Below are 17,810 nucleotides of genomic sequence, written 5' to 3' on the forward strand. Positions count from 1 at the left end.
CTTTCCAGAGGCTGGCCAGTTACCTGCGACACTTTTGCGTCCAGTTAGTGCAAAATGCAGCAGGTGACACTGGCTAACTTTTGGATTCCAGAGGCACCTGTGCCATATTCCAGGTGTTGAAATAATCCACCAGAGATGCTGTCAGTGTATGATTGCTGTATGATGTTCCAGGATGTTAGGCTAGGAAGGCCTTTTGTCTGATCCTTTTGTCTTCTTAACGGCTTCTGCTGGGAGCCACTCATGCACCAGAGTCCTCCTTCTTCCTCACAGGGAGCAACGGGGGGGGGGGGGGGCGCGTAGAGTTGTTTTCAGCCTACAAAAGAGTTGAGAAGCGGCTCCTAGCTTTAGATTTCAGCCTGCAATGTGTTCGTTTTCCACCCGTGTCCAAACGCAGGGCTAAAAATAGCAGCGCAGAAACCGACTTTATTAGGATTTCTCAGTGAAGTTTGCCGAGGTGTTTGCCTCCATTGCCAGCAGGTGGTGCTGTTGCTGCAGAGATCTCTGTGAGGGTCCCTGGAATAACACCCCCCCCCCCAGACCTGCTACATTGGCTGGGGGAGACCCCTGAGTGGTTTATGGTCGGGGTCTGGGCTCCTCCTTTTAAGACTCTCCCCACTGTTGGTCTGGGCTTGTTGGAGGTGGGGGCCTGCAGCCTTGTGGGGCTGCCTTTCAAAGTTGCGAGTCAGGAATTTTTTTTGGGGGGGGGGTCCGCCATTGGCACAGAGCATAGAGCCCCTCCTGCAGGAAAACCCTTCTGGGGTCTGTGACCCACAAGCCTCTTGCCAGGGAGCCTCTCTCTAGGTGTGCCCGGACGCAAAGCAGCAGGAGGACAGATGTTGGGGGGGGGGCAACAGGGGTACATGCCAGCAGATTTCTGGGGGAGGGCTAGGCCTGCCCTGCAGGGAGGTGGTATTCAGGCTCAATTGTAGATTGTACTGGATGAGAAGGGGTGTAGCCCAAGACCACGCCCCAGATACATCATACCTACATCACAGAAAAGGCGGTCTACAGCAGAAATCTGAGTGCGTTGTTTATCTCATCATTGTTTATCTAATGCTCACTTGATTGGATACCCTGGGAAGCCTGGCCAGTCTTTTGTAATGATAAATACTTAGTTCCTGGGCCAGGTCACAGCCTCACACCCTATTCATACACAGACATACCCTTAAGACGGGATTTGTGAAGGAAAAGACAATGGGGAGGCTTTTCCATTTTCCTTTGACCTTGCAGAGAAAACATTTGATCAGTTTGAGAATCAAAAATGGTTCCAGGTCGGTCTTCCAGTGCTGATCTGTGTACGTGCTTGGTTGGTACATTTATGAACATTTATTATATATGTAAGACTTTAAAATTCTTATCACACTTCCCTTGGGCTTCTGGTTGGCCACAGCGAGGACAGGAGGCTGGACTGATCCACCAGTTCCTCCTCGGATTCTTACACAGGCGGCACCACATCCACGGTCCGCAGGTCTTGTAAAATTCGCAGCACTAGGGAGCTTGTTCGGGAATGGTCATTTGCCAGGGATGCTTCAGTTGCAATTCCAGCATTGCAGGGGGTCAGGCTGGATGGCCTTTGGGGGCACCTTCCCACTCTACAGCTCCGTGAAACTCCAGGCCTGAGAGGGGAAGAGGAGAACTCGTTTGCTTCTTGAGGGCTGTGCAGGTGGGCCGGTTCCAGGGGAAGCGAAGCTCTCCTCTTGACCTGCTGGGAAGTCACTGTCAGCCATAGCAGATCCTTCCTTCCTTTTTTTTTTATAATTTTTTTATTAGGGTTTTTACAATATTACAAAATAGAAAAAGAAAAAAGAAAAAATACAAATAAAAACAGTTAAAAACAGTTAATCTTTTCATCACTTATTTTTCATTTACTTGTTTCCCGGACCTCCTCGTACCTCCCTTTTTTGTATTCCTTCCTTCCAACTCTTGGTTGTTGTTAGTTGTTTAGTCGTGTCCGCCTCTTGGTGACCCCCTGGACCAGAGCACGCCAGGCACTCCTGTCCTCCACTGCCTCCCGCAGTTTGGTCAAACTCATGTTGGTCTCTTCTAGAACACTGTCCAGCCATCTCGTCCTCTGTCGTCCCCTTCTCCTTGCGCCCTCCATCTTTCCCAACATCAGGGTCTTTTCCAGGGAGTCTTCTCTTCTCATGAGGTGGCCAAAGTCTTGGAGCCTCAGCTTCAGGATCTGTCCTTCCAGTGAGCACTCAGGGCTGATTTCCTTCAGAATGGAGAGGTTGGATCTTCTTGCAGTCCATGGGACTCTCAAGAGTCTCCTCCAGCACCAGAATTCAAAAGCATCAGTTCTTTGGCCATCAGCCTTCTTTATGGTCCTGCTCTCACTTCCATACATCACTACTGGGAAAACCATGGCTTTAACTATACGGACCTTTGTTGGCAAGGTGATGTCTCTGCTTTTTAAGATGCTGTCTAGGTTTGTCATTGCTTTTCTCCCAAGGAGCAGGCGTCTTTTAATTTCGTGGCTGCTGTCACCATCTGCAGTGATCATGGAGCCCACGAAAGTAAAATCTCTCACTGCCTCCATTTCTTCCCCTTCTATTTGCCAGGAGGTGATGGGACCAGTGGCCATGATCTTCGTTTTTTTGATGTTGAGCTTCAGATCATATTTTGCGCTCTCCTCTTTCACCCTCATTAAAAGGTTCTTTAATTCCTCCTCACTTTCTGCCATCAAGGTTGTGTCTCCTTCCAACTCTACAACTCTGTGATTCCATCTTGCGCTAGGTGGACCCATGCAATAGCCGCTTTGCACCAGACTTAGACTCTGGCCTGCGCTTCCCGCCCCCCGAGAACTACAAGTCCCAGAGTCCTTTGGCTCTTGTGGGTGTTTCCTCTGCACAGGTTGTGGCGCTGAAGGTCCAGCCATCAACTGGGGGTCAGCCTGGTGCTTCTGAAGGAGGGACGCTCAGGCCCCAGGATGCATGCGAGGGAAGGAGAGAGGGAGAGAGAGACACACAGCTGGCCTCTGGAGGAGAACCTGAGTTGGCATTTGCCAAGGCCCTTGTGTATAATTAGCAGGTGAGCCTGGCATGTGGTCAGAAGCGCAAGGAGCTCAAGCTCAGAGCCTTGCAAATTGCAGCGCAGGGAACAAATGTGCAGGTGCTGTTGACGAGAGAGTTAGCCGCCCGTGTCGGGGAGCGTCCTGGGGGTCCACATCTCCAAACCGTCCTTTGCCTGTGGTTACTGCAGCCTTATGGATGCCCTGATCTATTATAAAAATGTTACATTTGCAATAAGGATACATAAAAACATGCAGTAAAAACGATTTAAAAAAGTTAAAAACCGGTACCAGTTAACCCCTGTGGAAAGATGCACTCAGCAGTTTCTTTCCCTCTTTATTCTACCCAGATCTTTAATCTTACATTATTATTGCCTTAAATTTTTACTTATAAAAAACCATTTTTTTCATATTCTTTTATACCATTTCAGCTAGAAACCACTTAATTTCAATCCAACATCATTCTAACATTAATTAATTTTACAATGTCTCTGTAAATAGTCTTTAAATTTCTTCCAGTCTTCTTCCACTGACTCTTCTCCCTGGTCTCGGATCCTGCCAGTCATTTCCGCCAATTCCATGTAGTCCATCACCTTCATCTGCCACTCTTCCAGTGTGGGTAGATCTTGTGTCTTCTTTCCCTCCCTCTTTCTGACTTTCCCATATCTTTAACAGATTCATCGCATTTCTATAACCACTTTCTTACCTTATATTTTCTTTCAACACTCACCCTCTTGTATGTAAATCAGCTCCTTATTTTCACATTACCAAACATTTCAAGTCAGACCTACAAACGCTTTCAAATGTTTACCGTTTTCTTTCAAATAAGATATCAATTTGCTCCAGTCCTTTTGAAAGGAAAGATGCCCTCTTGATTGCCTGCATAGAAAAGTTTGTGGCAGGCATTTGAAAATTGGCCCAGAAGGCGCCTGCTGAATCTCTGGTGGCAAAGAGTTCCAAAGGACTGGGTCAATGACACAAAAGGCTTGGTTTCTGGCTGTTGTCAATGGAGCCTTGCCAACTGGGGGAACGACCAGCTATGTCCCTGCAGATGATCTCAGTGATCCCTGCAGATAAATGATCCCCTGCAGGTGCTCTCAGAGACGAAGGCGGGCGACATTGATTTGTTGTCGGCGTCCATCTGTCTTGAGAAACAATGGACTGCTCCTCCCAGGATGACGTTAAATAGTTTTGTGCCCTCCCTGGCGTGCAGGAGGACTGCGCAGTGTGTCAGGAGGTCCTCCTGGGCTGCCCTCCTCCCATGGCTGCCAGATTCTGTGCCCGTCCGCATGGGCACCCGCACCCTGGGCACACAGGGCCTCTCCAGAGTGGCTCCATCCAGCTTCTGCCTGGGTTTACCTGCTTTTGGCTTGTAAGGAAGCCACAGCAACCGTTTTGCCTTCCTGTCTTGCACTCCCTGCTCCCTCTTTTTTTTAAAAAAAAGGTTTAAAATTCATTTTTGCTTTTAACATTTATCATCATACACAAATCTTAAATCTCTTTGCAAATAGGATTCGCGGAATCCCCGATCCCCTCCACCCTCCCTGGTTTCCCCAGATACTCTTTTCAAACGGCAGCTTACAATGTTCGCCATATTTTCTTAAATTTCAATTTTTATCCTAATTCATGCTTCATCGCAAGTGTTTTTAAAATCCTGCCAATGTTTTCAGTTGTTTCAAGTGTTCTTTCAAGTAACTTACAAAATTCCCCCATTCTTTATTAAATTAAAATCGTCCTCTTGCTCTCTGATCTTCCCAGTCATTTTTGCCAATTTGGCAGAGTCCATCACATTTATCAACCATTCTTCTTTTGTAAATTGTCCTTCCATCTTTGGGCAAGTAGCATCTGCTGTAGCCTACATAAATACTGTCTTTAGGTATTTCTGTACCTAAAATTCCTAATAAAAAAGCTTCAGGTTGTTGTTGTTTTTTTTACAAAAGTTATTTTTAACATTTTTTCCAGCTCATTAGAAATCATTTTCCAATATGCTTTTTTGCACTCCCTGTTCTTGCCTCTGCCTTGGGGTCTTTTTATTTGGGGTGGGGGGCCGGAGTTCCCTGGCAGCTGGAGCTCTGTGCCAACTCTCCTTGGGTTTGCCAAGAAAGCTCAGGGAGGGTCCCTTGCGGTTGTGGGGAAACAGCCCCCTTCCCTGCCCCACAGAGTTGGCTGCTAGAGGGGGAAGCTTATGGGGGCGTCACCCACCCCCAGGGGGACCAGAGGCAAGCCAGCAGCTCTCTTCCAAGCATAGAGAGGTGGAAGGGACCAGGGGGTCACCTAGCCCGACCCCCCACAATGCAGGAATCTTTCGCCCAGGGTGGGATTCGAACCCTCAACCCTGAGGTTAGAAGTTTCGTGCTCTACCAGCAGAGCTATCCCACAGGCCCTGAACGGAATTGCTTTGGGGGCTTCGGTGAGGGGGCTTCCTTTAAAAGGAGGGGGGCCGCCTTGCAGAGCTGGCTAAAGAGGTTTTTTTTGGGGGGGGGAGCGCAGATGATTTTGGCTGTGGGTGAGGGTCAGGTTCGCTTGGAAAAATGGGGCTTTGTATTCCTGTCTTTGCAAGGAATTTGTGGAAGTTTCCTTCAGTGGACGGAACAAAGATGAAGGGGTTGGGGGTTGGGTGGAGGGGAGGCTGGACAAGGAAGAGCCATGGTTGCCTTCCTCTTCTCCTTCCCTTCCCGTCCTTTTCCCTTTCCTTTTCCTTTAACATTTTCATTGCTTCTATCTTCTAGTCCAGGGGTCAGCAACCTTTTTCAGCAGGGGGCCGGTCCACTGTCCCTCAGACCTTGTGGGGGGCCGGACTATATTTTTTGGGGGAAATGTGAACAAATTCCTATGCCCCACAAATAACCCAGAGATGCATATTAAGTATCAAATCAATCTTTATTACGGTCCAGAGACCCAACAAATCGTTACAAAGCAATGCACAATTCAGACAGCCCACCTCCAGGTTAAACAAGCATTTTGTTCAGACTTAAAGTTAGGGATCACTGGTTCTTGCAACCACCGATAAAAACTTCGCCACTGCTAATGTTCTAGCGTTTGTCCGGTCTTCCAATAGGAACCTGACATAGTGAGCCTCTGATTTTCCCGGGAAAGGTACCAGCAAGGGTAATATCAGTTCAGCCCTGGCTTGCTCGTATTTCGCACAGCGCAGCAAAATATGTTTTATGGAATCGATGTCTTGAGCACACGAGCAAATAAAAGGACACATTCTACTCATGTAAGACACACACTGATTCCTGGACACACGCTGATTGAGAAGGCAATTGGGCCGGATCTGGCCCACAGGCCTTAGGTTGCCTACCCCTGCCTTAAGACAGGATTTGTGAGCAAAGAGACAATGGGGAGGCTTTTCCATTTCCTTCCTCCTTGCAGAGAAATATTTGAGGTGACTGAAAGCGTCAAAATGGACTGTTTTCCTGTACTGTTTCCAGACATGTGGTTTATAGATTGATGTATGTGTTTGCCTTGTACAGTTAGGAACATTTATTTTACAGTGGTGCCCCGCAAGACGAATGCCTCGCAAGACGAAAAACTCGCTAGACAAAAGGGTTTTCCGTTTTTTGAGGTGCTTCGCAAGACGAATTTCCCTATGGGCTTGCTTCGCAAGACGAAATGTCTTGCGAGTTCTTGCGGGTTTGTTTCCTTTTTCTTTAAGCCGCTAAGCCGTTAATAGCCACTAAGCCGCTAATAGCCGTGCTTCGCAAGACGAAAAAACCGCAAGACGAAGAGACTCGCGGAACGGATTAATTTCGTCTTGTGAGGCACCACTGTATATACAAGACCTTAAAATCCCTACAGCAACCCCGTGAGCAGAAATTGGGGCTCTCAGGTGAATCTGCTTTGGGGGGACACCAGGCTGCTCCCTGCCAAGACCTACTGGGACTGTTTCAGTCCCCGTTCCTGAAAGAACCGCAGTGGGATTCCAGAACACTTTTACTGGTTGTTCCCATCCCCTGTCCCCCAATTTTCTCTATTGTTTCTAGAACACTTTCTGAACAAAGCATTGCCTAAAATTAACTGCAGGCCCTTGCTCACAGTTTACAGCCTAATGGACAAGGACAGGGAGGGGAGCTGATTCAAAGACAAGAGCCATCAAGTCCAGGGGTCAGCAAACTTTTTCAGCAGGGGGCCGGTCCACTGTCCCTCAGACCTTGTGGGGGCCGGACTATATTTTGGAAAAAATAATAATGAACGAATTCCTATGCCCCACAAATAACCCAGAGATGCATTTTAAAGAAAAGCACACATTCTACTTACCGTATTTTTCGCCCTATAGGACGCATTTCCCCCCCTCCAAAAATGAAGGGGGAATGTGTGTGCGTCCTATGGGGCAAATGCAGGCTTTCGCTGAAGCCTGGAGAGCGAGAGGGGTCGGTGCGCACCAACACCTCTCGCTCTCCAGGCTTCAGGAAGCTATCTGCAAGCCCGCGGAGGTTCCCGCCGGGCTCCCTAGGCTTGTGGATAGCAGCCTACATCCCGAAACCCGGGGCGCAAAGCGGAGCGCGCCCCGGGCTTTGCGTAGCTCTCTGCAAGCCGTGGGAGTCCGGCGCGACTTCGCGCCGGGCTCCCACGTCTTGCAGAGAGCTGCCTGTTCTGGGGGCTGGGGTCGGGGGAAGCTCGGGCTTCCCCAGCCCCGTGCCTGGGGGGGAAATAATTTCCCCCCCTTTATTCCCCCCCCCAAAAAAAAACCTAGGTGCGCCCTATGGGCCGGTGTGCCCTATGGAGCGAAAAACACGGTATATAAAAACACACTGATTCCCGGACTGTCTGGGGGCTGGATTTAGAAGGCGATTGGGTCGGATCCGGCCCCTGGGCCTTAGGTTGCCTACCCCTGTTCTGGGAGTTTCCCCCAGTGGATTTTGGGTGTTCCCCCCCTTTGGCCATGTGTGGTGTGTGTGTGTGTGTTTTGGGGGGGGGCTCTTGCTATGCGAATCCCTTGGGGAGGGGGCGATGCTGTTTTGTGAGCCTGACTCGTCTGTTGCTGCCGCTTGTGTCTTGCAGCCCCCACCCCGTCAAGCCCATCAGCAGCTCTCCGGGGCCAAACCCCCCTCAGGAGGAGGAGAAGGAGAAGCAGAGGCCGGCGGGCAGCCTGACCCCTGTCCGGAGCGGTGGCCAGGAGCGCGAGCCGGGCAGCGCCGTCAGCGTCACTGCGGGGGGAGCGCCCACCTCCCAGCTGGAGAAACCGGAGCCCAAAAGGGTAAAAGGGGATGGACGAGAGGGTGGAGGGGGGTGGGAGAAAATGCCCCAAGGGCGGCAGAGGTGGGGGGGCTTCCAGTGTCCTTGAAGAGAGAGAGATAAAACTTTATTCGCATATTTGCCATAGCAAGAGGAAAGCATTACAGCATATGCAGAAAAGGACAATTTGATATAAAAGGACGATATAAAGTCCTGAATCAGCAGTCAGTTAGTGGCCCTTATTCTTGTCCTTGAAGAAGAACCTTTAATTAACATGCGTAGATACAGGAAGAGCCTGCAGGATCAGGCCAAAGGTGGTGCACCCAGTCCAGCACCCTGGACAGGCACAGGGGCCAACCCATGGGAGACCCAGAAGCAAGGTTCAAGGACAAGAGCGCCCTCTCTTCCTGGGATTCAGGAGCCTGGCTGCCTCTGACCGTGGACCCAGAGCATAGCCCATGTGGCTGGGAGCCCCTGATCCTCCATGGGTCAGCCCAGTCCTCTTCTCAAGCCAGCTAGGCTGCCTCCGGTGGCAGGGAGTTCCGTAGTTTGACCCTGTGCTGCGGGACTTCCCTGCATCTGTGCTCTTGGGCTGGTAGATTATTTTTGTGCCCCCCTGGGATTCCCCCCTGTTGCCCCCTCCGCCATTGGGGCCACTCTGCCTCGAAAGAAGACCCTGCTCTGACAGATCCCATAGAGCTCGCCTTTCCCAGGCCCAGTTCCTGCGAGCCCCCTGGCCGCCTCCTGCTGCCCCACCAGAGTGCCCATCTGGAGGCAGAGCAGCCTGGCTTGGCCTTCCGGGGGGTGGGGGTCTGAAATGGGCCCCTTTGGTCTGACCCAACAGCCTCTCCTGGTGTTCCTAAAATTCTCTGTGGCTTTTTCTGCCCCCTGTGCGGCATTATTATTATTATTATTATTATTATTATTATTATTAATTAGTGCTTGCTGGTCCTTGTCCCAATGGAGAGAAAAGTCTTGCTTCTCTGCTAACCGCAGGCCCCTCCCTCTGTCCCCCCCCCCAGGACTCTTCCGCGCTGGATCCGTCCGCCAAGTATTACCACCTGACGCACGACGAGCTGATCCAGCTGCTGCTGAAGCGAGAGGCGGAGCTGAGCCAGACGCAGGATCAGGTCCGCGAGCTGGAGAACTACATCGACCTCCTCCTGGTGCGCATCATGGAGCAGTCTCCCCGCCTGCTGCAGATCCCCCTGGAGGGGGAGCCCAAGGCAGCCAAATAACGCCCCCAGCCCCCCTTTCCACCCGCCACGCCTCTGCCCTCCCCACTCTTCAGTTCCCGGCCCCCTCTCCTGGCTCAAGGCGGCCCCCCATGGAAGGAGAGGCCCTGCGGAAAGGGCCCTTTGCTTCCGGACCTCTGGGCCACGGGGAACCGGGCGCCGGTGTTTGTGGGACGCAGCCGGTTTTGAGCAAGACGCCGTTCTCTGGAGAGTCGCTCGCCTCCCGTCCTGCAAGCTTCCCGGTCCATCGCAGCACCCGCAGTTACGCCCAGGGCTCGGATCCGCTCCCCGTCTCCTGGGGTGGTGACTCTGGCTGGCTGTTGGCTCCCTGTCTGTGGGGGTGGTGGGTGTTCTGGGGGGGGGGAGCCAGCCGACGTGGCCGAAGGATGGACTGCGAAACCAGGGAGATGGATTGTGCAGGAAAGACCTCCTGGTGGGCCGAGGGCACGGCGTGCAGACCCCACCACTGTGCTCCTTGAACGACTAGCATCGCCCAGCCTGCGCCAACCACTCAGCACCTCGAGGGGTTCACCTGCCCCCTGGGGGCAAGGGGGGGCTGCCTAGGACTTGGGGCGCTGTCCTGGCCCAGCGCCTGGCACTGTTTTCATTGCATGCTGGAATAAGTTGCAACCCGCCTCTGCCTGCCTGCCCTTTCCCTTCTCTTTCTCTGCTTGGGGTGGCGGCAGGGACTTGGCAGGAGGGCACCGCAGGGGCACCTCGTCCTTTTTGCATCCCCCCCCTCCCCACACCTGCTGCGATAATCAGAACAAAAACAGTGTGCCTTTTCTTTCGTGGGGAGGACAAATACGCCGGAGCATCTCCAGGCTTGTGCGCTGCGTCGTTCGTGGCGACTCCTGCGCCGCAGACCAGCAGAAACACATGGGTAATGTCCTCAGGCAGGGCAGGGGGGCTTGGCATCATCGCCAGAAGCCCCGGGCGAAAGTCTCTGGGTGCCCAGAGGAAGGAGGACCCTGCTCCTTAGCGGGTGACCAAACGGCACGGGACCAAAGTGTGTGGTTCCTTGAAGGTGGCTTCCTGCTCTGGGTTTCCTTCTCAGACCTGGCGGTGCCCTCAGGCCTTGCAATGTCGCTGCTTTGCCCTGGGCTGCCCTGGCCCTTTCCTGCCCCAGAGGAGACCTGGGCAGCCTGCACTCCCCCCCCAACACACACCTGGCCCTTGGGGAATGGCGATGCCTTCGGGGAAGCTCCAGTCCTCGGTTCCATCCCTTGCACATCATCCCTTGCGCATCTCTCTGCCCTTAACGGTGGGCCGTGGATTTTCTGCCCCGTAGCCCTGGCTACCGGTCATCCGGTGGCCTCAGCTTGACCTCCTTTCCTGGTCCTGAAAGGGGCTGCCAGGCCGCGGAGAGTCCTGCCTGCTTCTCCCAGGGTGGTGATTGTGGACCACCAATTCTTTTCTTACTCTGCCCACCTGGGGAGCGCTATATCCCTCTTCTCTCCCCACTCCCCTGCAATGGCTGCAGGGGGGCTTTCCCCCTTGCCCCCCCCCCCACCTACAGCCTCCCGGTCAGCTCTCCCACCAGCCACAGCCTCCTTCCCTCCCCCTTCGGCCGCTCTCAACTTGACCAGGGCTAGCGAGCGGTGGTGGAGCAACTCCGGCCGGCCTTTGCGCTGCCCCTTGGTTCAGCTGCCCGCGGGCGATGGAGGAGCTGAGCAGAAAGGCATCAGGCCCTTCTGACCTTGGCACGGCTCAGAGAGGAGTCTTTGGGCAAGGAGCAGGGAGCGCCAGGGACCCATGAGGTGGGCTGAGCCAGGGCGTTCTCAGTTTGCCTCTGCCAGGAGAGGGGCAAGCCTGTTGGTTGCCTGCCTGTGTGGAGGCCTCCATGGCCCACTCGCTGCAGGAAGGTCGTTGGTGCTGAGCTCTGGCCCCTGAGGTCCCCTGACCCCCCCCCCACAAGCTGCCCAGCCCCCTTTCTCTCCCCAGGGAGCTGGGGCTGCAAGGTTCACCCATCGACTCCTCGATCCCCGGATCCCGATGCCAAAAATGCGCAGCTGCCTTGCTCCTTGTCCCCCTCCAGGAATTGGGGTGCTGCTGCCCCCCACATCCTTGTCTGGAAGCTTTAAAAAGGGGGAGGAGAGCCGGCTGCCCCCATCCCAAGACGGTAGTTGTTGGGGAGGATTTGCAGGGGCACGTTTTGAGAGGGCGGGGGGAATATTTCTGGATTTGCAGGGTCTTCGCTTTCGAGGGTGGTTCTCATCAACAGTTTGCCTCCACGTTTCTCACCTTCTGCCAAATAAGCCTCACGACCCACAGCAGGTTTCTCTCAATCCGGTGCCCTTCTGAAGCCACGGACTGCAGCTCCCCTAAGGCTTTTGGCGGGCGCCGGGTTGGGAAAGGAGAAACGTACCATTCAGTATTTCCTGGGGGTTCTTACCTCCTGCCGAGAGTTTCCTTGCAGTGTTCTGCGTGGGGCCGGTTGGTTTCGTTTAATTGTTCGTTTGGGCTCCTCTCCTGGCCAGCGCCAAGCAAACCGTGTCCCGAGGAGAGCAGTGTTAGTTAACGTCTTCCTTCCCTTTGAGCAAGTTTGGGAGCACCCCTGCCCCCCTCCATCCCGCCCCACGGGGGAATTTTACTCCCAGGCGTGGGGTTCGTGCTGAGGTGCTCACTTGTATTAAGAATCTCATTGGGTGATGTTTGTTTAAAAAGAGGGGGGGGGGAAGCTTGTTCTGTTTTAAGCACTTTAAAGGAAAAATAAAACGGTTGAATTTGTTGCTTAGAAATTCCTGGCTTGCCTTTTTTATTCCCATGCCCCAAATCCAAAGGTTGCAGTGGCCTCATAAGCCCCACACGTAAAGGGGGAGCTCCAAAGTTGTTACGCTGGAACTCGGAGACATACAGTGGAGCGAAATGTTGGAAGTTTCAAGACAGGTAAAATAGTAATATCATAATAATAAATTTTTATTTATATACTGCCCTCCCCGGCCAAAGCCGGGCTCAGAGTGGCTAACAACGAGTGAAAATAGCACAGTGTACATAAAAATCACACAGTCAATTCATGAAAATACATTCTAAAATCAATTCAGAATCAAATTAATGGCAACCATTGGGCTAAAGTTCTGTGAGGGTTACCTTCCCCTGCTGACTGTTACCCTCGCTTTCAGTCACTTCTCTGCATGACCAAATAGTTCTGACCTCGTAACATTATCCCATTCACTGAGCGATCTCTCATCATACTCAGTTGATCAGCTCAGAAAGGAGGAAGAAACAGTAGGAAGCGAAGGCAGTGCCAGAAAGGTTGAAAAGGAAAAAGATGAATATTCACACAAACTAAGCCTGACTTGGGAACTCCTCTATCTATAGGGCCCATGTGAGGTTAGAGAAACTGGATTCTGAATGTTTTGCTGTTGACAGTATTGTTCCTCATGTAGTTGGAATGTTACAAACCATCACATCAGCTCAGCTAATTAGTGCCAGAGGCTTCATTGTCAAAAATACAATATAGCATAAGGTAAAAGGTAAAGGTACCCCTGCCCGTACGGGCCAGTCTTGCCAGACTCTAGGGTTGTGCGCTCATCTCACTCTATAGGCCAGGGGCCAGCGCTGTCCGAAGACACTTCCGGGTCACGTGGCCAGCGTGACAAGCTGCATCTGGCGAGCCAGCGCAGCACACGGAACGCCGTTTACCTTCCCGCTAGAAAGCGGTCCCTATTTATCTACTTGCACCCGGGGGTGCTTTCGAACTGCTAGGTTGGCAGGCGCTGGGACCGAGCAACAGGAGCTCACCCCGCTGCGGGGATTCGAACCGCCGACCTTTTGATCGGCAAGCCCTAGGCGCTGAGGCTTTTACCCACAGCGCCACCCGCGTCCCCACAATATAGCATACAATACAATAAAAGAAATTACACAGCACAAGAGTTAAACTACGGAACTCCCTGCCACAGGAGGCAGGGATGGCTTCCAACTTGGCAGGCTTTAAAAGAGGTTCTTAAGCCTGAGATGCCATGGGTCCCACCCCACTCCTTGGAGGGGGTGGCAGAGTGAGGAGGGGGCAGGCCAGGCCCAGCCTCTGCTGTTGTCTTTGCAGTATTGGGGGGGGGGGGAGTACCTTCCATCCTGCTCCTCGCTTGTCCCAACAGGAAGCAGCCCCCCCCAATGATTGGCGTGTCGTCTCTGTGTGACAGGTCGCCTAATTCTTCCCAGCTGGATTTGGGGGGGGGGTAGGTTCCCACTGTGATGGCTTTCAGCAGGTGCCCCCGTTGGGCTGCAGCTAATCCAGGGGGATGAAGGGCTGAGGAAAAAGCCCCCGCCCAGAGTTTTGAAACTGACAGGCCAAATCGCGGCTGAACAATGCGAGCAGGTGGTCAAGATCAGGGGGCGACTTGCGAGAGAAGCAGGTGCTCGGATCCGGGATGCCTGAACACGCCTGGCCATCGGCTGCCAAGCCCAGCGCCCCACCCAGCCTGCTTCACCCTTTTGTCTGAGAAAGGGCAGCGGACCCCCCCCCCTCCAGTCGCTCTGTTTCCCCAGGTGCACAGAGATCCCTCTTGACTCTGAACCCCAACCCATCTCTTCCCCAAAATATGCCCGCCGACAGTGGTGGCACCCCCTCCCAACATGAGCTTTCCAGAGGGCTTGGCTTTTGGGGGGGGGCACAGTGCCCCTTCCCACCCAAGGCTGGCCCTGCTGCCCTCTCTGCAAAGAGCAAGGCACCCGCAAATACCCACAGAAGACTCTGGGGTGAGCCTTCTGGATGAGGCCAGTGCCCACTTCGCCCAGCCTCCTGGGTTCACAGTGGCCACCAATAATAATAACAATAATTTATTTGTACCCCGCCCTTCCGGGTTCAAAAACCGGGTTCAGGGCAGCTAACAACAAATTTAAAACAATTATAAAAGCAGCATAAAATACAGTATAAAAACATGAATAACAATAAAATTCAAGAATCAATTAGATAATCCCCAGGGCTAGTGGCTGAATTGGTCCTACTTGGGCCAGCGAGGAACCCAGGGGAGAATTAGCTGTGGGGTCTCAGAGCGGGTGATCTTCATAAAAGGGGAGGGGGAGGGAAGAGAAGCAAAATAAAAGATCAGGCTGAATTTAAATTAAAGGCCAGGCGGAATAGCTCTGACTTACAGGCTCGATGGAAGGAGGTTAAATCCTGCAGGGCCCTGGTCTCTTGGGACAGAGCAGGTCGGAGCCATCACTGAGAAGGCCCTGGCCCTGGTGGAGGGTAGTCTGACTTCCTTAGGGCCCAGGACCTCTAAACTATGGTTATTCATGGACCTGAAGCTCCTCTGTGGGGCAGACCAGAAGAGGCTGTCCCGTAAATACGAGGGGACGCGGGTGGCGCTGTGGGTAAAAGCCTCAGCGCCTAGGGCTTGCTGATCAAAAGGTTGGCGGTTCGAATCCCCGCGGCGGGGTGCGCTCCCGTTGCTCGGGCCCAGCGCCTGCCAACCTAGCAGTTCGAAAGCACCCCCGGGTGCAAGTAGATAAATAGGGACCGCTTACTGGCGGGAAGGTAAACGGCGTTTCCGTGTGCTGCGCTGGCTCGCCAGATGCAGCTTTGTCACGCTGGCCACGTGACCCGGAAGTGTCTCCGGACAGCGCTGACCCCCGGCCTCTTAAGTGAGATGGGCGCACAACCCTAGAGTCTGTACCCCCGTACGGGCAGGGGTACCTTTACCTTTACCTTTTTAAGCCACAAAGGGCTTTAATGGTCAAGACCCTATACTCCACCAAGAGGCCCATTATAGGAAGCCCAGAAGCTCTGAGCACACGGTTCTCTCCCCTCCTGTTGCTGCCCCCCCCATAAAGGGAATAATCCCTTTGCTGACTTTCTCAGAGGCTCCTGCTTCTCTCTCTCTCTTTTTTTCTTTTTTCTCTCTCTCCAGCCCTTTTCTGCAAGGGATGGTGGCTGAGAGGAAGGGCAGCGGCAGCCTTCAGGTGGGGACATCAAAACACAAAATGCCCCCCATCCTAAAAACCACAAGTACAGGTGAAACTCGAAAAATTAGAATATCGTGGAAAAGTTCATTTATCTTGCCATTCCTTTTTCTCCCCCCCCCCCCCCCCCCAGTTTTCAGCAATTGGGAATCTTGCCGCTCCTGTGGCTCCTTTTGTACCGCTTTTGGATGTAGATATTATTTTTTTTATTTCTCTTTCTTTTGAAAACCAAATAAAAAGATGGTTAAATAAATAAATAAAGAGGATTGGGTGCACGGGAGATGGAGGGAGTGTGTTTTCTGCTATTCCGTGTTGGCTATTTGCAGATTAGCTGCACTGCAGAAGGCGTGCTGGGGAGACCACACATTACAAGGAACGCAAAGTAACTTTAGCTAACAAAACCCTAATAACAAAACCTTGCCAACAAAGGTCTGTATAGTTAAAGCTATGGTTTTCCCAGTAGTGAGGTATGGAAGTGAGAGCTGGACCATAAAGAAGGCTGATTGCCGAAGAATGGATGCTTTTGGATTCTGGTGCTGGAGGAGACTCTTGAGAGTCCCATGGACTGCAAGAAGATCAAACGCATCCATTCTTAAGGAAATCAGCCCTGAGTGCTCACTGGAAGGACAGATCCTGAAGCTGAGGCTCCAGTACTTTGGCCCCCTCATGAAGACTCCCTGGAACAGACCCTGATGTTGGGAAAGATGGAGGGCACAAGGAGAAGGGGACGACAGAGGACGAGATGGTGGGACAGTGTTCTCGAAGCTGCCAGGGGGTCCAGGGGGTCACGAAGAGGCGGACGCGACTAAACAACTATACAACAACAATGGTTTTCCCAGTAGTGATGAATGGAAGTGAGAGCTGGACCATAAAGAAGGCTGATCGCCAAAGAATGGATGCTTTTGAATTCTGGTGCTGGAGGAGACTCTGGAGAGTCCCATGGACTGCAAGAAGATCCAACCTCTCCATTCTGAAGGAAATCAGCCCTGAGTGCTCACTGGAAGGACAGATCCTGAAGCTGAGGCTCCAAGACTTTGGCCACGTCATGAGAAGAGAAGACTCCCTGGAAAAGACCCTCATGTTGGGAAAGATGGAGGGCACAAGGAGAAGGGGACGACAGAGGACGAGATGGTGGGACAGTGTTCTCGAAGAGACCAGCATGAGTTTGACCAAACTGCGGGAGGCAGTGGAAGACAGGAGGGCCTGGCGTGCTCTGGTCCAGGGGGTCACAAAGAGGCGGACACAACTAAAGGACTAAACAGCAACAACAATAACCAAAACTCCTTTTACATTAATTATAATAAGCATGGCCCAACCACCAGGGTACCGAGAGAGCTAGGTGCTGCTCTTTATATACTATACCCAACAGCTTAATTACCACACCTTAACAGCACCTGCTTCACAGCTGTAAAACTAGGTCACGTTATTTGCTCTGGCCCTTAAAGAAATACACATCTTGTGGACCAATAATGAACCTTCAAATTTAAAGAGACCATTCCACATTCCGGAGGGTGGGCTCTCCTTCCTCGGAGGTTTCCAAGCAGTGGTGGAAATCCATGCGGTGTGGCATGGATGCGATCAGCCTGTGGCACTGCTGAGGTGTTATGGAAGACCAGGATGCGTCAATAGCAGCCTTCAGTTCTTCTGCATTGCTCGGTCTCATGTCTCTCATCTTTCTCTTGGCAATGCCCCATAGATTCTCTATGGGGTTCAGGTCAGGCGAGTTTGCTGGCCAATCAAGCACAGTAATCCCATGGGCATTGAACCAGGTTTTGGTACTTTTGGCAGTGTGGGCAGGTGCCAAAGTCCTGTGGGAAAATAAAGTCAGCATCCCCATAAAGCTCGTCTGCGGAAGGAAGCATGAAGTGCTCCAAAATTTCCTGGTAGACGGCTGCGTTGACCCTGGACTTCATGAAGCACAGTGGACCAACACCAGCTGATGACATGGCTCCCCAAATCAACACAGACTGTGGAAACTTCACACTGGACTTCAAGCATCTGGCATTGTGTGCCCCCCCAGTCTTCCTCCTGACTCTGGGGCCTTGGTTTCCAAATGAGATGCAAAAGCTGCTCTCATCCGAAAAGAGATTTGGGGAGCTTTCCAAGCAGTGGCTGCCGGCCAGGGATGCTGGAGCTGCCATCCCTGCCTTGCAGGGGGTTGGGCTGGATGACCTCTGGGGGTCCCTTCCCACTCCAGGCCCCCCGATTCCGGCAGGCAGCCCGGCCTCCCTCCTCCTCCGCCTGATGCAGCCCCTTGGCCGCCCGCTGCCGCCTCTTCCTCGCCCGGCCAGCTGCGCGACGCCGGGGCTCCCTTCCTCCCTTGAAACTACACTTCCCACCATTCCTTTCGCGCAGCCCGGGGCGGAGCGACGTGCGCAGGCGGGACTACATTTCCCGTCCTGCTCCTCCCGCGCCGCGGGGCCGCTTTCCCCTCTGGGCGCCGAAGGACTACATGCCCCAGCATGCCTCGCGGGAGCTGCGGT

The 17,810-nt window shown here is 52.9% G+C and overlaps 1 protein-coding gene across 1 annotated transcript in view; it reads left to right on the forward strand.

Moving 5' to 3' along the window:
* Positions 1–12,164, forward strand: part of LOC114604454 (uncharacterized) — a 62,401-nt gene extending 50,237 nt beyond the window's left edge. Inside the window, exons 5-6 of the mRNA XM_028744554.2 lie at positions 8,015–8,210; positions 9,211–12,164. Coding sequence (XP_028600387.2) covers positions 8,015–8,210; positions 9,211–9,426 — 412 coding nt within the window. The 3' untranslated portion in view covers positions 9,427–12,164. The remainder of the gene's footprint in view (positions 1–8,014; positions 8,211–9,210) is intronic.
* Positions 12,165–17,810: the final 5,646 nt, after the last annotated feature.

The sequence above is a fragment of the Podarcis muralis genome, chromosome 9 (genome assembly GCF_964188315.1).
Source record: "Podarcis muralis chromosome 9, rPodMur119.hap1.1, whole genome shotgun sequence".
NCBI classification, from domain to species: Eukaryota; Metazoa; Chordata; class Lepidosauria; order Squamata; family Lacertidae; genus Podarcis; species Podarcis muralis.